This window comes from Lagenorhynchus albirostris, chromosome 5 (genome assembly GCF_949774975.1).
Source record: "Lagenorhynchus albirostris chromosome 5, mLagAlb1.1, whole genome shotgun sequence".
Lineage (NCBI taxonomy): Eukaryota > Metazoa > Chordata > Mammalia > Artiodactyla > Delphinidae > Lagenorhynchus > Lagenorhynchus albirostris.
The window spans coordinates 68,973,871-69,000,075 of record NC_083099.1 but is presented as its reverse complement, the minus strand read 5'-3'; the positions used below and the strand labels follow the sequence as shown (position 1 = coordinate 69,000,075).

The window sequence follows — 26,205 nt, the reverse complement described above, 5'->3', positions numbered from 1 at the left end:
CCCCTCGCTGCCTCCTTGCAAGATCACTTCCTCCTAACTGAAGGTCACGGCTTCTCCCAAGGCATCTGACTCTTCAGACCAGGGTCCTGGGCTGTTGTGCCATCCATTATGATTTGCTTCTACCCAGCCTTTTGTAAATAGTCTTCCTGTGTCTAAATCCTTCTCAAATTTTCCTATTTCAAATGTTTCCTGTTTCCTGCCTGTTTCCTGCAGGAACCCCGACTGACACAATGATATTACTTGCTTTGCTGACCTCAAAATATTAATGGGAGAATTAAAACAATAATAGTTGTGAAAATGATTATCCTAATTAAATTCAGATATAAAGTATTATTATTTTTGTTAATATTTTGGAAGGCATTTTTAGGGTTGTGTGAAGAAGTGAGAGAAACCACCCTTTAGAAAAATTCCAATACCTTCTAATATTAAAGTGTCACTCAAATAGTAGATACGATTTTGCTAGGGATATGGTCATAGCTGCTTCGTTTTATTTTTCATAAGCTGAATGACCATTAACTTCAGGCTTTAAACAAGTGAACCGAATGAAGGAATATTTTGAACTTCAAAACATAGTTGAGATAACCCTGCCCTGAGAATTAAAGTAACTTGCACATCCAATTGAAAATGAAGCTAGTGTCATATTCAGGTGAAAAAAATGTTAAATATGGTATAAAATAGGAAACAACAGATGGTTCTTTGCTTCATTTTATGATGATCTGACATGGACTTTGCCCTGGTATTTTTTATGTTTGTTTGTTTTCTTTTTTCTTTCTCCCTAGCTGTTCATTCTTTCTTCACATTTCCATCTCTTATGGACCTTTTCAAAAGCAGAGTTTAAAATTTTTCTTTTCTGAATATTTTATAGTAATAGAAAATAAAATAATGCATTTCATATGTGTGAGACAGAGGTTTAAAATCCGGAGTCATGTAATTCAAGGATCCATAAACATGGATGGGAAATGTTACACCTTTAGTCTCATTATCCTCTAATTGAAATATAGTATTTGTTTCACTTACGAATGTAGAGAACAAATCACAAGGGTGTTAGTAGTAAGTAAACCCTTGTCCCAGTAGAAATCACAGATACATTTGGATCACATTTTTGTCATTACAGATACTTTGAAATTGTTTTTATGTTCAGCACTACTTGAATTTATTGTTATTTAGACATGTCTTTTAGATCTTATTTTATGCATTAATAAAGAAGCATATATGTTGTCATATTACAAATTCATTTTAAGTATTATGATAATTCTGTTTCTATATATTAGTAACCTTTGAACTCATGACATTTGTCCATTTAAAAACAATATTCTGAGAAGGGGTCCACAGTGGCCCACGACACAGAAAGAGCTTATGAATTCCTAGATTTAGTTATGGGTGAAATCTTTGGGCTACAGTATGGAAAATGGATCTCAGACCTATAACCTTCTCTCGGTGAGTATGAGAAAATAGAAAATGCACGCCCTGAGAAGGAGAAAAATTGATGGCATATACATGAACATCACAAGTGTTTGTAAGCAACAAAGAAATTGTTTTGTATACGTTCATGCATAGTAAGGTAACAAGATAATCCTGGCCTTGTGAATAATTCAAAAGCAAGTAAAGAAGTAGTAAAGCTATCTGGACTAAAGGACCAAAGGTCTTATCTCATATAATGTAATCAAAGAACAGCAAATAACACTATGTACAGCTTTCCCAAGCAAAATTACTATAATTTTTAGAAATCTTTTAATAAAATAGTTGCAAAACTCTAAACTGTATATTCTTGCTACTAAATGTAGGAAAACATTCATTTTAGTCCTGTGACTTTATCATATACATTTAAATGATTCTCAAATATCTTTGCAACAGATGATAGAAAAATTTAACATTTAATGTTTTTTGAGTTAGCATTATACTTCGAAAGAAATCTAAAATTATTTTTCAATTAAAACTCAAGAATGTGTATAGAAATATATTATGCAATATCTATTACTTATCTCCCATTGTTTTCCAAATCTCTAATAGACAAATTTAATGTTTGCTTTAAAACCAAGAACAGGAATTCCTGAATAAAAAATGAATCCTGAAGGAAAATCTCACAAGAAGTGTCCTTGGAATCTAATTCGAAGGGGTAAAACATCCACTATCAAAAATAAAAGTATAAAAGACATAAATTATATGTAAAAAAGAAAACTATTAATTTGTATATGTCATTCTAAATAAATGCTAAATAAAACAATCCGGATATAGGAGGTCACCTTTGTTGTTAAGCCATAGAGTACAAAGGAGCAGAGTCTCTGTATTCTAACTATAGTCATGAAACAAAATATAGAGTCTTGATTAGGGGAAATCCTCAATTTTTCAAGCTCATGCGTAAACTTCTGTGCAAATGCATTAGCTGTCCTTAACACTTCCAACCTTCTGGAAGTAGCTGGAGGTGAAGGGAAAGGTAGAGAAAAAGGCAAAAGAAAATTGACCAGTTTTGACCTCTGAAGATCATTAATTACTAATATCTTTTCTTTATACAACACTCAATGGGACCATCACAATCTGGTTCCAGAGACACTGACTAAGATTATAGAGGTTTTGTACTGCACAGTCCGGAGGGTAACAATATGAATGATTGCTGAATACAGCATCCCTGTTTGGTCCTAACTCTCCTTCCCAATTTTATTTTTAACCCTGCTTCTTAGGTTGTAGGTTGATACTGAACCTACACCATACTATTTAGTCATCCCAAGAACATGCCCTGAATGTTCATGCTTTTAAGCCATCTCTTACCTGACTTCCTTTTAACAGAATAATTTTTCTTAATCCAATTAACCTTTCAAAAATAGTAGTAGTTATTTGGGTCAAAATTTGCTGTTATTACAGAATTCAGCAAATCATCTTTTTTCACCATTTTTGGAAAATTATTGAAAAAATACCCATAATTTCTTTAAATAGTGATTCTCTTCTACTTATCACCATTAAACTCTAATTAGATTAAATTGTATGTTATAATTTCTCATTGTGTTCTGCATACCTTTGTGATATATTCTGAGTCATTTTCTTAGTGTTATCATTTGGTGAATGTATTTACTCTTCTGCCAGGTCTAATCTCTTGTTTATCTTATTGTTTCATTTCATTTCTTTAATTTGTTATGAAACATTTCAAACACAGGTGAAAATAGAATAGTATAATAGACTCCCATGTATGCATCATTCTAAGTCAACAATTACTGATTATGGTAGGTCTTGTTTCATTTATTCCATTCCCACTCCTGTATTACTTTGAAGCAAATCCCAGACAAATACTTACAACTAAATATTTAAATAACAATAAATCTAATTTTTAATGTAACCACAGTACCATTTTCATATTTAAAAGAGACAGTAGGACTTCCCTGGTGGCGCAGTGGTTAAGAATCCACCTGCCAATGCAGGGGACACGGGTTCGAGCCCTGGTGGGGGAAGATCCCACATGCCGTGGAGCAACTAAGCCCGTGCGCCACAACTACTGAGCCTGCGCTCTAGAGCCTGAAAGCCACAACTACTGAGCCCACGTGCTGCAACCACTGAAGCCCACGTGCCTAGGGCCCAAGCTCCGCAACAAGAGAAGCCACCGCAATGAGAAGCCCGAGTACCGCAACGAGAGCAGCCCCCGCTCGCCGCAACTAGAGAAAGCCGCGCGCAGCAACAAACACCCAACACAGCCAAAAAAAATAAAAAAGAGACAATAATTACTTAAAATCATTAAGTAGCCACAGTGCACATTCACAATTGTCTCTTACACATGTTAATTTTTAAACAGACAATTGCTTGAATTAGAACCCCCCAAAATTGTGACTAGTTAATAAGTCCCTTAAATCTACTTTGATCTTTTGGATCCCTTCCCTCCTCCATCTCTTGTTTTTCTTCAAATCTTTGTAAATTATTTATTGAAGAAACTAGGTTATTTATTCTGCTGTTTTCTACAGTCTGAATTGCTGTTTGCTTCCCTATAATGTTTCTGAAGTCATTTCTTTGTCTTCTATATTTCCTGGAAATTGGCAGGTAGAACTAGAGGCAAGAAAAAAATTTTTTTTTTTCAATTCTGTTACATAGGTAGTGTTGAGTTCTTCCACCAGGGAGCATATAATGACTCACTGTTTTTCCTTTTGTGATGCTAGCAGAAACTGACAATCACTGCCTAGAGCCATCATTTCATTAGGTTTTGCAAAATAGAGACATTCTAATACTACCACTCCTTCTTCATTTATTAGCTGGAATAATTCTATAAAGGAGAATTTCTACATCTAATAATTCTATTGTTTCTTCATTGCTTTAGCTGTACAATTTCTATAAAGAGAAAATTCCACGTTTTCCTTCTTCTCCAGGTCTGCAACTATTTGTTGTAATATCCTCTTATGCTCAGTTAATAGCCGTGAAGCAATCAAAAACTCATTCAAATTTCATATGCTCCCCCTACTGTCCCTGAATTGCTTGATACTTTGCTGTTTCTATATTGTCAGACTGCATAACTATAACACATGGCACTCTTTTTTTTTTGTAACCATCATCACACTTTAAGTCTAAAGTTATATTCACACCAATTCTTATGATGTTACCTCTCCAGTCATTTTGATTGTTTGAAGAATTTCATCCAGTAGCTTCCTCGAGAAGTACTCATGAGAACAATATTCCCTAATTTTTTACACACTTATAATAGTTTATTTTTAGCCTTTATATGTGAAAATCTGTTCAAATGAATAAGTGCTTGCCAATTTCCTTTTCTTACAAGCCAAGCTATGTTAGATAGATTATATCTCCTAATATAGTATCTCTTTATGACACTTCCTAAAGAAATTGTTATGATGGAATCTCAATGTAGATTATATATATTTATAAGATTTATGTAATAAATATTTGGTGTATATGCTATCATAAATTCATATATAAATATTTACATAAATGTTTACATGTTGACTTTCAAATTATTTTGTAGACTGTACTGCAAGATCCAGGAATCTAAGAAATACTATTTATTAGAAGGCACAATATTTTCTCCACTTAACCTTTGGCTTTCTATAACCTTCTTTAAAAATTGCCTCTCTTCTTGCTTTGTGAATTTGTTATAAATATTTCTATGTTTCTTACTGGTATGTGATCTCTTTGAGGGACAAAGACTGTATTTTCCTTCTTTTTTCCACCGTAGCCCAACACAGTGCCTAGAACATAAGTGGAACTAACTTACATTTGTTTAATTAAAATACGATCTGAATTTCAAAACACATGTGTGGTATTTTTTTCAAGTACATGTTGGATAAATTATAGTCCCAAAGTGATGATTTTGTTTACTAGTGTAACTCTGAGAATCTTTCAGAAGTCTAGCAAATTGCATCCTGTATTGATGAGAATCATCGAGCAAAAGCAAAGTCACGGACCAGGAACAAATGCGATGTGTCCTAGAACTCCAAGTAACCAAGTGAAACTGGACTAAAGCATGTGGAAATAAGTGCAGGAAGAAAACAGGTGCCAGATTATGAAAATTTTCATAGAATTTCCTTAAGGAGTTTGCTTTTATCTTGTAAGCAATGGGAACTTTTCATGGAAAGATTTTTTTGCGGTACGCGGGCCTCTCACTGCTGTGGCTTCTTCCGTTGCGGAGCATAGGCTCCGGACGTGCAGGCTCAGCGGCCATGGCTCACGGGCCCAGCGCTCCGCGGCATGTGGGATCTTCCCGGAACCCATGTCCCCTGCATCAGCAAGCGGACTCTCAACCACTGCACCACCAGGGAAGCCCTCAGGAAAAGATTTTTGTGTTAGATGATCCCCCTGGTAGCAGAGTAAAGGATGCATTCACCAATAAAGGGGTGAGGATAGTGGTGGAAGTGGAGATGGGGAAAGACTGGAGATGGGGAAAGACTGGAGAAAGAAAACATGTCAAAAAGACGATTTAGGCCAGAATTAGGAAAGCCTTAATGTAAAAGGATATTCTGGAGATATTAAACATATAAAACAAGTAGGATTTAGAGAATTTAGTGAATAATGGAACGTTTAATGTAAGCAAATGGAATCCTGGTGAGCAAAAGGGATCCTAGTAAAGTCCCAAATTCCAGACTTTGGGGAATTGGGTGATCTTTTGTGTCACTGCTTCTGTGAAATGTACAGCATGAGGAACAGATACTGAGGGGGTAGAAAATGAATTAAGTTTGGAATGACTGCTTTAAAGTACTGACACTTACTCAATGATTAAAGAGAGATTTAATTATTCTAATTCTGTTATAATAGTTAACAGTTTACAAAGTACTCATTTGATTTTTATAGAGGTAAGTAATTATCCCCATTTTCCAGATAAATAAGCTGAGGATCACAGAGAATAAGATTCTTATACAAGTCACATGGCTAGAAATGCTTAGAAATTTGATTTAAACATATGTGTCCTGACTCCAGGTCCTGAGAGCTCTTCACTGCCTTCTTGGTATAGGAAAGGGGACTTATTCACATCATTTGGAATGCTGTGTAACAAGGGTAAAAATAAAATGGTATTGTGGTTACCTTTCTTAACTAGAAAATGCAACTGACCAGAACATTTATCTCATAGGACACACGATTCCCCTTGCTTCCCAAATGTTGTTATGTCTTGTAAGAACTACTTTATATTTACATGCAACAGAATCTTCTTCACAAAACATTTTGACAAAAATACTTGTGCATACCGTAGCAGTTATTTTGCTCCCTAAACGTTATTTCTAAAATGATGCCATTAAACTCAGAAATTAGCTAAGACACTTTTAAATCTGTTTACCTACAAGGTTTTCATTGTATTTTTTTAATGTGGACTCCTCTGTTTCTGAACCCAGAGTGGAAGAATTAGAAAATGAAAATGTTCCTTCTCTAAGAGTTCACTTACCTCTGTTTACCTTTATGATCTACAGAGCCAGCTGAGAGTCTGTCCAGGGGAGAACCAAAACCAGAGAAGCTTCTTTTCTTCTTTGTTTCAATCACATCATTCTCCAGAGACACAAGTTCATCAAGAAGTAAGAGTTTTGCTGCCAGATCAGTGGCTGATTTCTCTTCCTTGACTGTGGGTGGTGACTGAACATCTAAGACTCTAGAATCAAAGGCCTATAGGGCAGGAAAGGTGATTCCATTCATTAACGAGAAGAAAATACATACAATCATCTGCATTTGGCTTTTGCTATTTTTAGCTGACATGCCTGTCATGAGCCTTGATTTCTCATGAGTTATGATCCAGAGAGAAAGACTTTTGGGGACAAAAACACATAGAGATGAGGTTTATCCAAAAGGAATGAAAGGGAAACTAAACACACACACACACATACACATACACAGAAAGAAAAAAAAAGGGTAAACTCCTCTAAAGGAGGCCTGCCTCTAAAATTTAGTATAACTGATTATTCTTTCAGATTCTTTCCCAGTAACAACTGCATCCTTCCTTATTACTCCAAAAGCACTTTATCTATACTTCTTTCATCACTGCCATCATTACATTTTCCCTTGTATTAGATTAGCTACAATATATTTGTATTGCCTATTAGATTGTGAGTAACTTGAGGACAAAGACTATGTCTAATTAGTCTTTTATCTGCTCTATTCAATGCCTATCTCAGTATTTTGCTCATAGTTAGTACTCAGTAAATTTCTGCTGAATATTTATTGAATGAATTCTGAAAAAATCTAAACCTCATGTTATTTTCTTTTCACTACTCATTCATTCCTTACTGATTCAAACCACTAAACATCCACTGTGCAGGTCCTGCGTTAGACCCAAGAGATACAAAAATGAGTAAAATCCAGTCTGTGCCCTGAAGGAGCTTACCATCTCCACCCATGTGATTTACTAACACATATTAATGAGTGTCTACGATGAGTCAGAGCTATCCCAAGGACTTTATTGTCCCATGTCAGATTTCTTGTTTATTTGCTTGTTTACACATATTGCCACTTGGCATGTCATCCAAACCATAGAAGTGTAAGCTTCCAGTTTGTGAAGTCTGTCTCCCTTTCTCAGGCGCAGTCACAGCATTTCAGAAAATGCTCCTGCTAGCAATCTGGAGTCATTTTGTTGTGCAGGGGATGCTACTTCTTTCCCAAGAGCCTGAGACCATTCCCCTGTGGGAAGAAGGGTTAATAACTACAGGGGTCTCTTCCCTTTCCTCCTTTAGTCACATTCTTGCCAGACTCTTGGTCTGGGAAAGACTCTTTTTCTTCACTTCCTGTCTTTATTTCTGAGTTACTTCTCTTATTCTCTTTCTATTCCCTTCATTTTTTTCTCAATAAAATGAAACAGTAGTACTTTCCAAGGCTTTTCATCATTGACTCACACAATTCTCTTTTGCAATACTTAGAGTCCACCTCAAAGCTCTGAGACCTAAAGTCATTGAGCTCCTTCTTTCCTAAACCAGTGAAATCTGCTCTAAGTCTGGCCGGTTCTTTCTGGAAAACCCCTCTTGCCCTGCGCTTTCTGATTCCCATGAGGAGAGATTCATATCAGGTCCTCTTCACTGCTTAGTGCACACTCTCAATCACCATATAATTTATTTATCTCCTCTCTCCCTCTCTCTTTTTTCTATTCTGTCCTGAATACTGCCATGAAGTTAATTATCCCCAAACACTACTTTCATCATATAAAAACATTAAAAATCTCTATAGCTCTTTGTAACTCATAGTTCAAAGTCCACAACTTTAAAGAAAACCTCAACTTCTGTTACTTCCCTCCATAAGCCTGGCAGCATAGAAACTAAAGAGGGGAAGGATGTTATAATCATGAGAAAGAAACTCTTAAGATCAGGAGGCAAACCTCCAAAGGGCAAATTTAGGAGATCTTTTATTATCTCTCAGAGCTTCTTCCAAAAACTATGTGTTCATTCTTCCAACTGACATATATACAAAGTAGATTTTTGGTTTTTTTTAAAGATATTCTTAATCATCAGGAAAAATTCACAAAACTTGTATAAAACTTGTCCTTCAGTAAAACACATTTCAGATTCTCACTTTATGTTATTTAAGAAGCACAGGGGCTTCCCTAGTGGCGCAGTGGTTGAGAGTCCGCCTGCCGATGCAGGGGACACGGGTTCGTGCTTCGGTCCGGGAAGATCCCACATGCCGCGGAGCGGCTGGGCCCGTGAGCCATGGCTGCTGAGGCTGCGCGTCCGGAGCCTATGCTCCGCAACGGGAGAGGCCACAACAGTGAGAGGCTCGCGTATGGCAAGAAGCACAAAGAATGTATGTTTCTATTAAGATCAAATGAGCCAAATTAACTTTTCTCTGTGTGGCGATGTCCTCACATTTCTTTTCCTTTGTAGTTTAGTCTTGGCAGCAAGAAAACATCTGTAGAGTGATAAAATTTTGGCCCAACTACTCAAATCTTGACATGTAAATGACTTCAAATTTCACATAAAAGCACTTTATCTTCATGTAATTGATTCAATTATAAATATGGCTGAAATTATAATGAATTTTCTCCTATAGTTTTTGTTCTATGGAATACAAATCTTTGTTGTTACTTACAGATTTTTTTTTTTTTTTTTAACATTTAGATACCTGGTTTTCTCTGAATCCACGGTGAGGACAAGGTATAGAAAGAAATGCCTATTTACTTGATTTTTGTGTTATCAAACCTTCTCCCTACTTGTCAGCAACACCTGCTTCTGACATTAGTAAAAATGGCTTATGTTCATAAAAGAAGTATGGTCCCTTAAGCTAGTTTCCATTACCTCTGCTGTGACATCCACTGAGAGCACTTTTCCTGAGCTCCAGACCACCAACGTCGCAGCCAGGATAAAATGTGCACTTGCCAATCTCCAGTCCAGCATCTAAGGGTCATACACATCATGGTTAACATTGATTAGTCTGGCAAGATAGAAAACAAAAATGTCTATAAAGTTTGTTATAGGCAGGTAATAAACCAAATTATTCAGCTTCTATGTGTTGGAGTGCACCTCTGCAAAACTTATATAATACTTAATAGAAGCTGTAGATCTCCCAGAATGAATTCTATCAAGGCTTCATTTCCATGGAAACCTAGACTGGGGTTGTAGAGCTATAATCATAATTTAATTCTAAGCCAAGTCTGAAAAATCTAGTTTGTGTAACTTTATTCTTTGACTCTCTAATCCACAGACTACAACCTCATGTACCTAAGGGGAAATGTATTAAATTGACTAGGTATGAGAGACTAAGGCCTGGTGGGATCTGTGGTGAGCAAGAGAGAATGTGCTGTGTCTAAAAGTAATTCAATTCAAAATTTCAGAAACACCACAGTTCCAACAGGAGACTATCTTTATGTCCTGTGATATGTAAGGATTTCTAGAGCAAGATTCAAAAGGTAGATCTCATGGAAAAAATTAACGAATTACACTATATCAAAATTGAAAAATTCTACATGATAAATACAATAAACAAATTACAATAAAAACCAAATTAAAAATGGAATATATTTTCAACAGACATAAAAAAGAAAGATTAGCATTTGGAACATTTAAATAACTCTGATAAATAAAATTTTAAAAACAGACTCACAAGTAAAACTGGGCCAAAGTTTATAAGGAGACATGTATCTGAAAGTTCATAGCTTCATTTTATATAGTAGTAAAAAAATGAATCAACTCAAGTACTCTACTCAAGAGGAAATGGATTGATCAAATGAGGTAAATTCATACTATGGACTTTACTCAAGTAAATTAAATATGGGTGTTATCTACTGTTCAAAACAAATGACCTGAATGTTATGTGTAATTATATGCAAGGATTTAAAAAAACAGATTTGAGGGGAGATTAGAAGTTCTAGAACAATACATATGCCAAGCTACCATTTACCTAAATTGGAAATACGTAAAGCAATTTCATATATTTTGAAATCTGTACATATAATTAAAATATAAACCAATGGAACTTGATTCATGACTATGATTACTTCTGGGGAGGGTGGGGAGTACATGAGATTATGGAGAAAACATAAGGGACTCAGTTTTTATCTCTCTCTATATACATAGTAAAGCAAACATGTTAAAAGATTACATTTGTTAATTCTGTGTAGTAAGCACAAAGGTATATCATTTATGAATTTTTACATTAAAAAAACCTATAAATCCAATTAAAGCTTATCTACAACCGAGACCAGGCCTGTGGGATGCCAGTTTTGCCACTGGTTAAAGCAGAAGGCCTTACCCTGCTGGGAGAAGCTCACGGGCTGTGAGCTACCAACAGAACGGGCTTGACTTCACCACTTAGCACGTGACATTGGGAAGTCCCCCAGGCCATCCTTCATGAATGAGAAGTTTCAGTAAACTTCTGTTGCCTTAAAAAAATCATTTGGAAACCTACAGGGAGCAAAAAGAAAGGGATCCTAGGATCGATCTGAAGAACTGGATTTGACTCATATTTACTTTAGAAATAGTGTGACCTTGAGTGTGTGTCATTTAACCTACTTGAGCTTTATTTTCCATATTTGTGAAATGAGGAGTAATTCTGACCTCAGAAGAACTTTTTGAGAGGATTGGATTAATTCATGTATAACCTCTTTATCCCATATAGAATTTATAATTTGTAAGTGAAAGAACATTTATGAGATATTACTAAATATTTCTTTAATAACTACATTCTCTTTGGTGTGATCCAAGATTTTCTTTATGACATTTCCTTAAAATGTTGTTACTGTGAAACCTCAGTGTGGATTTTAGTAATAAATGTATCTGCTAGAATACAGACAAATAAGACCTAGACAGAGTAACATCTGTATTAAATGTGTATTAATACTTAAAATGGAGATAAAATATTTTAGTATTGTCTATAACATTTATTTATCGAATGTAATCTTAATTTTCATGTAATGCAGCCTAAACTAGTTCTTCATTATGTCATCAATTACTCTACTTTGCAATCTAGTCATACAATGTTGTTCACTAGCTGTTTATCTGTATTCCACAATTTCTGGAAGGGAGCAGTAAATTCTGTGTCCTCTTTCTGACAAGCTTATATTTAATATTTGAGTTTTTTGATAAGTATCTAAAATCAGCTAATCATGATTATTTCTCTAAATTGAGACAGGAGAAAAATAACAAGCATGAATGTAAAAGTTATCTGGTAAAAATACCAACCAAACACTGCATTACTTATTTCTTTAGAAAATCAGCCATTGAATCATTCTTCCTTCTGATTTTGCTGCTGTCTCTGACTTCCCTCAGCAAAAGGGAAGACATATCAAAAACATAAGTGTATTTTTACAATGAGCTCATATTTCTGGCATATCTTTTTTTTAAAATAGCTCTTTCATTCAATCAAAGATAAACTATGGTTGTGATGTTTTTCTTCCACTTTTTTTTATCATGCTAAAAACAGGTTACAAAGTGTGAAATTGCTCAATTTTATGAGCTTCCCCATGTGGATTTCCTTCAACTATTTTTATGCACATTTTACTAACCAGTTTTCTCTTCATCTCTGCAATCTTATAAAAGGCACAGGATGATGAGTGTTTGTAATATTGATGATTATGTCTGAGGCATATATTTTTGTGCTTGGGTGTATATAGGAAAAAAGTCATCATGTATCATCTTACAGATAACCACATCCTGATTATTTGGATAGGGAGATATAAAAATAAATGCTGAGTTTAAATACACCCATTTAATGGTTTAAAGCCATGCTTGCAGCCAGTTAACGAAAAGGCCAAGTTCCTAAATATGGCATTTGGTACACTAATGAAAACAAACACCCTGGCACCTGCCACACAAAAGACATTTGATTAACTAGTTGAAACTTGATTGCTACAAAATTAGAAACAGAGGAAATTATAGGGAGGGAAGGAAAAGACCAGGTTCAGCTCCGTTTTCCTATTTTGTTGATAGTGGATAAATATAGCCCATGACTAAAAATCTACCCAGCCCCATGTACACTCCAGATCACAGAAAGAACACTCAAAGGATGTTCATTGTGTGAATACATGATAGTGGAGGTGTTTGCAATTTTTTTTAGTACAACTATACTTTTCATTGAGTAATTTTTGAATAACATTTCTCTAATGTGAGGAGCTTCAAAAGGGACAGTGGGCATGGGATCTGCCTTATAAGAAGATTAAGCTCTGAAAGTCCAGCAGTAAAGTAACTGGTTTAATTATATTTAAACTAGGATTAAATGAGCAGTCTGTTAAAATGAAGAAAGATGTTTGCATTATTGAGAATCAGTGCTGCAATGAGTCATTGTTACTGTGAAAAATGATCTCTCAAGTGGGCTCTGTGGGAAAAAGATTGGTTGCCACTGATCCAAACTATCTGCCTTTGAGGGCTGGTGTTGAAGAAAAACAAATCACTCAGGTGACGAAGGAAATTTCTCTTCAACAACGTCTGACTTAGGGATAGTAGATCTAACCATTAGAAATTCACAAAAGGACTGAGTTTTGGGGTTGATTCTTGTTAACTTCTGGGATAATTTCTTGATTAGAACTATTCCATATAGACTCTATCCACCCTATTTTCAACAGAAATTAAAAATAAAGCCTTAATTAAAGATAAAGGACTTTAAAAAAGTAATTATTATTTTTAATCCTCTTCTTCTGCTTTGGCATTGCAGACATTTAAGTGAGATTTAACAGGACGTGTTTTGAAGGGTCTCTAGTTCTGACATTGGGAAATGACCGTGTGTACCTGCACACAACACTCCCCAAATCTTCTTTCTCTGAAAACGGGGGTGGTCTTCTAGGCAAGTGGTGGATCAGCTTGGTCCCGCAGTAAATCTGTAAAACGGAGTAAGTTCTTCTTCAATGTACCCTTTACCCTGCCCCATAAAGTCATGGTCACCCAGGTCTTTTTGATAATAGAGGAAAGCTTCCAGGATAGTAGATAGCAGAATAACTATCATTTTTTATTTTAAAGACGGGCCTAAAAGGGACAGTGGTTAACACAGTCTGTGTGGCTCGCTGTGATACAAAGAGACCTGATCTAGAGGTTCTGAGACTCAGGCCCTGCCTTGGCTCGGCGGCTAATTCACTGTATGATTTTGGACAAACCCTTTCCTCTCTAGACTGAGTAAACTGAGGTTAGTCTCCCTGACCTCTAAAGTTGCTTCTAGCTTTTGTAAAGTCCGTTTCTGAATCCAGCATTTTTCTGGTGGAAGCACAGACTCTGTATGTAGGTAATGATAATAGTTGGTGTAGGTTTGGCTGGGAAAACCTTTCTGCTGTCCCTCAAATCAGCTGAGTCTATGCATAAGATGTTGCATCTAGGTTTTCACATAAATATGCTTCTCTTGAATTTTAAGTATTTCTAGCTGAAAAGACAGGGCCTTCAAATCTTTGATTTTAAGATTTCATTTATGGTAAGCAATCCCATTTTATAAATGTATTTTAAGAAAGAAAAAATGCTACCGATTAAATTACGCCATGCTATCAAGTGTAAGACATTCCAACTTCAGAGATGTTAAATGTGCCCAGAATGGATGAAATATGCTATATCTATTTACTTTCAAATGTTTACTTGGATTTTTTTTTCATCATGCTTAAGATAGTATACTCAATTCCCCCATACTTTCAAAACAAACATTGTTAGAGCTGAGGGAGGATCCAGATTCCCTAGCATGCAGCAGTTATATCTGCTCTTTTGGGGTCAGAGAAAGAAAGCATTGTACAATATTTAACGCATTATCAGTTATAAATTTTAAAAATCACATAATGTTAAAAAATTTAAAGATTTGATTGATTCCTTATTCCTCTGCATTTGTAGTTAACAGTCTATCAAAGGAAAATAATCATTTGAATATTTTCAGAGTACTCACAAGTCTTAGTGGATACAAAATCACTATTATCAAAAGCTCCTATTTTGGTTACAAAATAGGAATTTTTGAAAATATAAATTTTCAGATATCAGACACACCACCAGTTTCACATATACACATAGTTTTTTCACATATGTACATATATTTTTCACACAATGTTTTTCTAAAAATCTTTAGATAAACTAATGAGTATTTTAAAAATAAAAATTTTCAGTCAATAAATAGACATTGATCATCAGAAAAGTATTTCTATGATGGTGAGGAAAAACTCAGAATTAGACCTGAAGGATAGGGATAAATATCCTTGCTGTGCTTGGTAACCTTGAGCAAGATGCTTAAACTGTCAAAATTGTCTAATAAAACTCATTTTATGAACTCACATTTTAATTAATTAATTTTGTTTAATTTAAAATTATTTAATTAATTTACAAATAGCACAAATCATTATGGATTTGCCTTTTTTGTCAAACAAGAGCAATAAAAACATTTACTTTCATATTTAATATTATTTATTAAAACATATAAAGATATACATTTATCTGTGAAAAAACACTGCATCATTTTTATTCTTATTTTGTCATAGGTGAACTTTTCAATGGAGACTCTAAATTTTGCATGGAAACATTTTGAAAACTATAAGATAATATGGAAAGATTAACTACATGGTATAAAAATGATTATTTCTGAGCTGAAGGCAAGTGTTTGACGACAAGTCCTTCCAAGGAAAGTAAAGCTTATACTCAACAACCACCTAGGGAATCTGGGGCCATTGATAGAGACAATCTGCAAAGCTTATGTTAAACAATCAAGAGGATACATAACAGTTTGACATGATACAGATAACCTTGATATTTCACTGAGTGACATTTGAACAGGGTATTAAGTTTGTGTCTAGTTTTCATTGATGAGAGAAGCAACCAGATGCTTGAGACACTTTCCTGCTAGAAAGCAGAGACTTGGATGCTGGAGTCTCTTCTTTATTGGTGCTGCAATTCCACTGCCTATGGTGCAATCGGCTCCACAAACAAGAGAACTAAGTGTGGCTTTGGCACTTAGAACTTCAGAAGTGGGGATTAGTTTTGGATCCTCATGAAGTCAAATACTAGATTTAAAATCACTGAGGATTTTCACCCAAGAGCAACTGAATTACAGCTGGTAGTTTCTATCACTAGCATACATATCATCTATATCATTCTCACAGAAATACATCTGAGAAATACTCATGGTGTTTAGCCGTTTGTTTAAAATTCTCTTTATGAAATTTGCTATTTTCAGTACATTGTGTGATGGGTATTTGCTTTCTATTTTGAGTGTGATTTTGAAAGGAAGGTGCAAATTGAGACTGAGAAATTTAACATTTCCTTTTTTTTTAAGAAATGAAAATGTCAGGAATGTATTCTTTCTCATTTCTCATTGCTCTTCCGTTGGCAGTAGTTAATTTTCCGAAGCCACATAGCCAGTTAGAAGAGCCAGAACAACAATATAATGCTTTCAGACTCTCAGTTTCATGCTCCTTCAAGTATAACTTATTCGTAGAAGTATAAACATTTTCCCATCTCCAAAACAGATTGCTTATAAAGTCAAATGTTTATGGATGAGGTGTTCTTAATGTGACAGACACCTGCATTTTAAAAAGACTTTCCCTGGGGGGCTTCCCTGGTGGTGCAGTGGTTAAGAATCTGCCTGCCAATGCAGGGGACACGGGTTCGAGCCGTAGTCCGGGAAGATCCCACATGCTGCAGAGCAACTAAGCCCACGAGCCACAACTACTGAGCCCGAGTGCCACAACTACTGAAGCCCGTGCACCTAGAGCCCGTGCTCCAAATGAGAGAAGCCACCATGATGAGAAGCCCACGCACCGCAACAAATAGTAGCCCCTGCTCACCACAACTAGAGAAAGACTGCGTGCAGCAACGAAGACCCAACACAGCCAAAAAAAAAAAAAAAAAAATTCTTTGAAATGAATTTCCCTGAATGCTAAAAATCAGGAAGAATGATTATTTACTGGTATACATGTGTTAACTGATTTTATTCTGTCTGGCAACATTTTTGTTCTTTTTCAGACACTACTGCCATAAATCATAAAATTTTGTTGTTAAATGTCTCAATTTTTTTTTCTATTTGGAATTTTCAATCATACTACTAGTATCTTTCTTGCACAAAGTTAAGAAGGCAGAAACCTACAATAACACTAGTAAGATCCCACTATTAAAAAGCCCAGGTATGTATGTTTAACAAACTATTTAAATGTTACTGTAAACTCCTTGACGGTAGGAACTATGACATGTTCACTATTGTATCTCAGCACGCAACATAACGCCTGGCAGAGAGTCAACATTATGTGTTGAATGACTGAATGAATGAAGCAGCCCTATGTGGTAGGTAAACAGAAGTGTGGGACAGATATTAACTTCCCAGTTTTATTGATATGGAAACTAAGGCTTAGAGATGGGAAGAGATTTGCCCAAGTTTTACACCTACAGTAATATATGATGAAGTTCATGCCAGAATCCCAGTATGTCCATTAACGTTTCACATCACAGATTCTCATTCTAATGAAAGAGACATGCATCATTATTCCCTAATCATTGTGCCAGTAAAGTTTCAGATTTCTCCTTATCAAACACTAATTTGTGCTCAGATCCCTGAATTATTATAAGTTTCTTCATATAAAACTATGTTATCTAGAAAGACAAGAGAACTTGGTGTATGATTGCGTGCAATTCTGGTAAGGGAATTTGTTCTTTAATTCTAATAATGAATAATGGGAAAAATAAGAATCTTCAAAACTAGAGATAGGGAAAAGCTGGTAGAGTTGCACATAAACATTCTGTTTAGCCATTTGATACGGAGGTCATTTTTATGTGGTATAAAAAGGCTTTCAAAGGGTAAAGTTGGATAACTGCAGTTAAACATGGCGTATATTAGCATCAGGGTAATGTGGAATACTACCACCTCCTTCACCCTTTACCCCACTTTGTACTTATATATACTATTTAATAAAATAGAATTATAGCAGGGTGATAGAAAATAAAATGTAATAAAGAAAGTAATATTGATTGGGGGAAGGAAATTTTACTAAAGAGAATTATAAATGGCAATCGCTTTTAACATTTAATGTTACAGTATATTATGCATTATTATTAATTTCAGCCACAATATTTTATGAAAATATTAGCATACAACTACAAAGAATATTATAATGAGAAGAAAACAAAGGGAAGGAATCTGTTATACTTAAAACATAATTATTCTTCAAACTCTAATTATATTAACAAAACTAAATTTCAATTGAATTTTAATATGATTTTATATGATTTATATTTTGTTTTATAGTTCATAAGATATCTCTATTAAATATTTTTTTAAAAATCACTAATTATGTTGTTACAGTCATGATTTTCCCATAGTTTTTGTAATATTGACAGTGTAGCATAGTCAGGCTGTGTCATGGAAGCAGAGCCAGCCTGAGTGTTACAGGAATTAAGGAGCTTGTCACAGGAACTAGACCTTACACAAGCATGGGAGCAGTCAGGGAGGGATGGACTGCCAAGGAGGTAGAGGAGGAGATGTCACTTCCTAAACCTCTTAGTGCCCCAGCATCGATGGACAAGTCAGAGTTTGCAAGGAAATGCAACCACCAAAGTGGGACCACAGGGAAGCCATGGAGAGGTCCATGGAAAGGTCCATGGAGAGGTCCATGGAAAGCCACAGCTATTACTTGGTGGGTCAGCAGCCAAGTTCTCAGTGGTGGCCCAGGTGATATTTTAAAGGTGCATTTTTCACATGTTTAGAGTCTTATGTGTCATAGGAGCATAGGGTTTTAGAAAGGAAGGAGGCTCTCATTAGAAACTGTGGAATTTACCATCCTCAGTAGATGGAAAGAGCCAGACTCAGAGGTAATTAACTTGTCCGAGGGAGAGGAAATGAAGGAGAGATGTAAAATGGATTAAGAGGAGGAGGCATGGCAGAGGGGTTGTTTCTGGAGGGAGTGGGTGCTTTGTTCTGAGACCAGAGCTGATGAGGCATTGATAAGGGAGAAGAGGCAAGGCTGAGCAACAGCCAGTTCACACCAGCCAAGGCACAAGCAATTACTGGCTGGTGATGCTAACCACTGCTCCAGAGAGGTACCCTGAAAATTATTTGCAGAAAGAAGGAGGACTCAGCTAAAAATATCTCTAGTCAGAGAGATCTTTAGGCACATGGGAGTTGGCCTGTGTAGAGCCATGCCTAGGGTTAGGAGGGAACTTGTGACTCATCATTTGTACCCACACGGACTCTAGTTTTACTGAGGAGAGAAAAATGCCCCTAGGAAGCTGAGTAAAAGCTGTTGAAGACAGGACTGGGATTACAAAGCTGGTTTCCTGACTCCAAACCATGTGTTCCTCTGATAACACCATTGAACCTAAGCAAACTTTGTCTGATGTGTAGAGATCACAGTGGATGAAATATTGGCAAGGAGGTTAAGTTAGATGATGTCTAAGGATTAGCCCCAAGATTCTGTGATACTGAGTCTTCATTCTCTAATATAGGGAAAAGTGACTGATATGGGAGCTTCCCCAGGTCATTCTCACATTCAGTATCACTGGCACTTTTAGTTCTTTCATCTCTTTCAATAATAACAAATGTTGTCGAGCCCTACTGTGTGCTTAAGCTTGCATGAAGTTGCACAACTACATAGTGACACAGTTGGGGTAATATTTTGAGACTGCTTACTTTGAGTTCTGTTCATTTGAGACAAGCTCAACCAATCTAATTTTATTAATTAATGTTCAAATCATTGAAAGTATTTGAATAAGAAGTTAAAACTATAACCCTGAGGTCCCCATACCTAGTCTACTAAACATATCTGCTTCTTTACTGCCCATGATTCATTGTATCGGAATCAGTTTAAAACCCTGAGAAATAAAGGGCGAAAGCAAATAACCTTAAATACCTTAAATAACTTATTGAATGAAGCCACAGTACAATTCACTTATAAAGAGGAGATGAATACATATCTGCAGGAATCTCTTCTTAGAAAAGTTCTATTAAGAGTGATGAAGAGTAGTACCAAAGTAAAGAGAAGACACAAAATGTGCTAATGCTTGTGGGAGACCATTAAATATAGTGCTATCAATTCTATAACTTACATGAGCACTAAAATCATCATAAATCATTGTTTAAATTATCTAATTTTTAGAAAGATAACTCAGAAATAAATAATAATCTCATTCCTAAACCTATAATATCTATAACTGTAATTCAAAGGAGCTATATTTTGTTTTGCTAGAACTGAATTTATTGAGTGTACACTATTTCCACAGGTCAAAACCTGAAACAAAATTTTAAATTTCTTCTTAAACAGAACTCAAATGTATGTTTCAGATTAACTCTTATTTCAATAGCTTAATAGCAAGAGCATTTCAAATACTGAAGAATAGACATTGATCTAAGTCTACTCTAAGCTATGTTATTAATATTATACTTGCCTATTTGAGTTTTGTAAGCATAAAATCAGATGATAATATGGGTTTGAAGAATATAGAATACAGAATTTTATTAGTTTAGGGATGTTTCCTAAGTTCCAATTGTAATAGAAATACAGATAAGAGAAAAACTTTCTTTTCTAGCTAGGTTTTTAAAATTAGGCTACTTTGTACATTTAAGAATTTCCTAACACTGGATATATTTGATGAAAGCAAAATTAATACATCTAACACACTTATAGGATGATTATCTTGAGTTCCCTTTCTCTCTGTTTTAAAATAGAATATAAAAGCAAAAGTAATATAATAAATATAAAATGCCTGAGCAAACAATTATCTCCACCCTAAGTTTGCATTACAAAAATATCTTAGATTTTTAACTCATTTTTAGAGAGGAAAGTATTTCCAAAAACATTTCTGACTTTAGCTAAATCAAGATAAAATCAAAACATTTAAAAAGTATGTGAAATTTTTTTAAAAAGTTAAAAGGAAAAAGCCTAACTCTTCATCAGCTTTTATATTTAACTTACCTTGTGAAAAATCAGGAGATTCTCACTTTAGAGTCCTGTCTGTGCAGTTTCTCCCAAACTCAGCTCTGATGGTGAGTTTTTGCTCTGAGTTTTTATAGTCTCAGTTATACACCCCTTACTCCAATCCCTGTCTTTGCTTTCTCTTACATCATTTCTACAGATTTTCCACTGAACATTTTCCCAAGCTTCTCCTCAATCTCTCTCTCTCTCTCTCTCATCCTTTTTCCTCTGTCTTTTCCAGTCTCTATCTCTCTTTCTCTGTTTCCTTCTCCTGTTCTTCCTCTCCATATTTATTCTATCTACTGCTTTGACCATGGAATTTAAGTAGCAACAGGAGCATGGGCTCCGGAAAATTTAAGTATACATTTAGTATTGTGTTCAGCCTTAGACCCATCACTTCTTCCTGAGGTTTTAGTCCAGCTCTGATAATTACAAATCACATTTGGGAAATAAAATGCACTAAGATTTATTAAAAAGAAAGTCACTAGGATATTTCAAACTAAGATTTAGGGAAACAAAATCAGAAATGCAAACTGATTTATTGATGTATATTTTGGACCCTTAAATAAATGATCATGTATGGAAATGGTGAGTAGTTTCAGCCTCAGTCAGGTGCGGCAGCCCTGTCAGTGAAACTGACAGCTACTTTGTAATTAACATTGCTATACTGGGAAGGCTGTCACTAACAAACCTATAAATACTGAACTGAACATGTGGGCTATAAATGCAGTCGTTGTAATCATTTTTATCTTGCTCTTGTTCTCCAGTATTTTAATTTCCTTTTAACCAAAACATCCCTGCTTGTGTCTGAAATTTTCCTTCATTCCCATTTCCTACTAATCCCATTTGTAACTTTACATACACGAATTATAAAAAATAAGTTATTATAAGTTATTAAGTCCTAAAGGTAATATGTTGTCAGATGATAATTAGCTCATTTAATTTACCAGTAGATCCCCATTTAACAGATAAAGAGATTGAGTCTCGTGAGTTAATGAGATCACACAGCTAGGAAGTAGCAGCAGAGCCAGTTTTCTAACACAGATCGTAATTCCATATCCAGTTTTCTTCCCACGACTTCACTCTGTCTCACTATTTAAAAAGCTGGAAAAGAGAATCCAAATCAGATTACGTTTTTGCACAAATAGAAATAAATTTGTTCTTTTTGGTTTTGCTTTAAAAGGCATTTAAAATGCTACTCGCTTGTATAGGAACTAGCACATGGTTAATTTAGATCTAGATGGAGAACTGACCGGAGCACACTGAATTAGTGGGACAGTAAAATGCTTCATTTTTGTGAAGGGCTTCCAGGGATAACATATGTCTCAACAAGCTTGAAATTTGAGTAGTTGGCAGTGATAGTTCACAAGTCAAGATAAAAATACAGCCTAATCGTGTCCTTGTTTAGACATTACTGCCATAAAACAATTACGTTAACTTGAATCCACATGCTGGAAACTCTCAATATAGATTTAACGGATTCATCATAATGCTACTAGAAGCCAATATTCTTGACGTACCTTCTACCCTTATTTGAAATGCCTCCCTTAGCATGCTGACAAGTGATATCTGTGGCTGATTTATTCCAGATCTGTCCCTGCTTAGACAGTCCAAAGATTCCACCCTATTTGTGGATTTTGTTGACCTAATTCAAAAGTTTGACTTAACTGTTCTTTAGCAACAGTTTATTCCAGGAACAAAACCATGGTACATTTAAGCCATTCATATGGGCTTCTGCACATTATAAAGCCCTATGTAAATTACTTATACATGATAAAGAAATTCTGTTACTTAAAAGAGAGACTAAAATAGAAGCATATGAAGAAATAGAAAGAGAATAAACACCCAATAATAGATGAAGAGATTAACATGAAAAAGAGAAAAAAAATTACTGAAAACTTATATCATTATTTAATTCTCATAATAACTTTGCTAATGAGGTATTATTATTCATATATAACAGATGAGAAAACTCAAGCTCAAATATGTGAAAGGGATAGCCCAAGTGCTCACAGCTTAAAATTGATGATGAGAACAGGAGCTGAATCTCGCTTTCTTTATCAGTCAGGATTCTGGCAAGAAAGAGGTGGCACACTCAAATTGAGAAATTTGAGAATAATTTAATGTGGGCAGGTGTGGAGGAACCAGAAAGCATCATGCAGTATACTGAACCCCCATTAATAGCCAGGTATTCCTAAACCTGAAGGAATAAAAGTGAGATTACAGGGACCCAGAACAGAGGGATCTTAGTGGAGAAAGTTGCCTGGCAGAAGTGGAACATTTCATCAAGGGACACAGGTAGTCAAGAGTGATCTACAGGGGAGGGAACCTAGGAAACAAACACTGACATTTCACTTTGCTTCCTGGATACAATCTCCTGTTGTGTTTACCTCTGGTCAAACCCTGAGAGATAAAGGACCCAGCACATTGTTTAACCTCAAAATTGCGCTAAGAGACATACAAATGGGTTCCTTTGTAAAGATCAACATGACTGCAAATGCCACCATTACCCACACTATTATGTCATACTTCCTAATGCTTTTTTTCAAGTCAGGTTTATTGAGGGATAATTTACATACACAAAATTCACCCTTTTAAAGTGCACAGTCTGATGAGTTTTGACAAATGTAGACAGTATGTAGCCTCCACTACAATCAAGATAAAGACCATGTCTATAACCCCCCCTCCCAAATTTCCCTCCTGCCCTTTACAGTCAATCTTCTACCCCACCCCCAGGTCCTGATAACCACCAATCTGATTTCTGTCCCTATAATTTTGCCTTTTCCAGAAGGCTGTGAGAAATTATACAGTATATAGTCTTTGGTGTCTCGCTTCTTTCACTTAGAATAATGCTTCTGACTGAGATTTATCCATATTGTTAAATGTATCAGCACTTGGTTTCTTTTTAATAACGAGAGTGTTCTATTGGATGGATGTGCCACAATTTGCTTATTCATTTACCAGTTGGTGAAAATTTGAGTTGCTTCCAGCTTTTGGTGATTATGAATAAAGCTGCCATAAACATTAATATAGCGGTCTTTGAGTGGATATATGTTTTCATTTCACCTGGGCAAATACATAGAAATGGGATTCCTAGATCACGTGGCAAGTGTATGTTTAACTTGATAGGGTATAGCCAAACTGATTGCCATAGTGGCTCTACCATTTTGCATTTCCACCAGAAATGTATGAGAGATCCAATCATTCAGCATCCTTGCTAGCATTGGACAGTCATTGCCATTTTCAAAACTTTAGCCATTCTAATAAATGTATACTGGTATCTTATTGTGTTTAATTTGTATTTTCATAAAAACTAATGATGTTGAGAATCTTTTCACGTACTTACTTGCCCTTTGTATATCTTCTTTGGTGTAGCGTCTGTTTAAAACTTTTGCTTAATATTCAGTTGTGAGAGTTCGCTATATATTCTAGATACAAGAATCTTTATGATTTATGTTTTGCAATTTTTTTCCCCATTCTGTAGCTTGTCATTTCATTCTCATAGTTTCGTTTCACAGAGCAGGCATTTATAATTTTGATGAAGTACAATTAGCCATCTTTTAAAAATGGAACATGCTTTATGTACCCTAAGAAATCTTTCCCTCACTCAGGTTTGTAGTGATTTTTTTCTTGTGTTTCCTTCTAGAAGTTTTCAAAATTCTTTTGGCTATTCTAGGTCCTTTACATTTCCGTATAGATTTTAAGATCAGCTTATCAATGTACAAAAAAGAACTATCTGGGATTTTATTGGGATTTCATTGAATCTATAGATCAATTGGAGGAAAAATGACATCTTAGAAGTATTCTGGGTCTTCCCTGGTGGCGCAGTGGTTGAGAGTCCGCCTGCCGATGCAGGGGACACGGGTTCGTGTCCCGGTCCGGGAAGATCCCACATGCCGCGGAGCGGCTAGGCCCGTGAGCCATGGCCGCTGAGCCTGAGCGTCCAGAGCCTGTGCTCCACAACGGGAGAGGCCACAGCAGTGAGAGGCCCGCATACGGCAAAAAAAAAAAGTATTCTGATGTGTGAACATAGTATGTTTCTCTTTCATTTAGATCTTTGATTTCTCTTTACAATGTTTTTAAATTTCAAAACTGTACAAATCTTGTATGTATTTTGTTAAATGTATCACTAATTATTTGATGTTTTTTGATGCTATTATAAATGTAGTTTCTAAAATTTCAATTTCCAAGTGGACATTCCTAGTTTACAAAAATACAATTGATTATTGTATATTGATCTTTTATTCTGTGATCTTGGTAAACTTATTTATCAGTTCTAGTAGGTTTTTACAGATTAAACAGGATTTTCTATGTCTATAAAATTCTCTTGTTTGGGAAGAAAACCTGTTTTGTATCTTCTGTTTCAACCTGTATGTAATTTTTTATTGCCTCAGCCAGCTCTGCCAGTGCAATACTGAATAGAAGTGGAGGGTGAACATCCACGCCTTGTTCCTGATCTTGGGGTGAAGAAGGCTTTCATTTTTCACCGTTAAATATGATAATGTAGGGTTTTTATAGCTGCCCTTTATCAGGCTGCAGAAGTTCCCTTCTGTTACTAGTTTTCTGAAAGTGAATTGTAACTTTGCTTTTCTGAGATAAACTCTATTTGATCACAACATATTATTCTTTTTCTACATTGCTGGATTTGGAGTGCTAAAACTTTTTAAGGATGTTTATTCATGAGGGAGATAGGAGAAAGGCTTTTCACTTCCTTAAAATATATTTTTTTAGGTGTTGGTATGAGAGTTATGGTGGTCTCATAAAATGATTGGGAAGAATTATACCCTTGTCTTAGTCCCTTCAGGTTGTTAAAACAAAAATACCATAGACTGGAAGGCTTAAAAAACAAGCATCTATTTCTCATGTTCTGGAAGCTGGGAAATCCAAGTATAAGGTGTCTGACCATTTGGAGTCTACTGGGGGCCTACTTCCTGGTTCATAGATGATGAACTTCTCAATGTGTCCTCACATGACAGAAAGTATGAGAGAGGTCTCTGGGGTGTCTTTTATAAGAGCACTAATTCCATTCATGAGGGTTCCACCATCATGACCTAATCACCTCTCAAATACCCCCACCTCCTAATACTATCCCATTGGGGGTTAGGATATCAACATATAAATTTGGTGGGGGGCGGGGAACTAATATTCAGCCCATAACAACTTTCATCTGTTTCCTGGAGGAGTTTGTATGGAATTTGTGTTATTTTCTCCTGAAATGTTTGGTAGAATTTGCCAATGAAGTCATCTGTGACATTAGTTGCCTTTGTGGGAAGGTTTTTAACTAAAATTTCAAATTCTTTAGTAGGTGTAGGGCTAATCATTTTATCTTTTTCTCCTGAGTGTACTCTTATAGTTTGCATTTTTCAAATCATATGTCCATTTCATTAAATTATTAAATTAAAATGATTTATATTATTCTTTTTTTTGCTTTTGTTATTTGTACAATCTGTGATGATATCCTCTATTTTATT

At 35.4% G+C, this 26,205-nt stretch overlaps 1 protein-coding gene across 4 annotated transcripts in view; it reads right to left on the bottom strand.

The window, feature by feature from the left end:
• The window catches only part of OSTN (osteocrin), a 38,133-nt gene extending 17,164 nt beyond the window's left edge, over positions 1-20,969 (bottom strand). Inside the window, exons 1-5 of one of the 4 annotated variants that reach the window (XM_060150281.1) lie at positions 20,735-20,969; positions 13,611-13,699; positions 9,687-9,785; positions 6,860-7,074; positions 6,319-6,464 (exon numbers count right to left, since the gene is read on the bottom strand). In XM_060150281.1, coding sequence (XP_060006264.1) covers positions 6,362-6,464; positions 6,860-7,074; positions 9,687-9,785 — 417 coding nt within the window. In that variant the 5' untranslated portion in view covers positions 13,611-13,699; positions 20,735-20,969 and the 3' untranslated portion in view covers positions 6,319-6,361. Of the gene's footprint in view, positions 1-6,318; positions 6,465-6,859; positions 7,075-9,686; positions 9,786-13,610; positions 13,700-20,734 lie in introns of those variants that run through there. The other 3 variants (XM_060150280.1, XM_060150283.1, XM_060150282.1) reach the window with 3 other exon arrangements.
• Between the last annotated feature and the right edge of the window lie 5,236 nt (positions 20,970-26,205).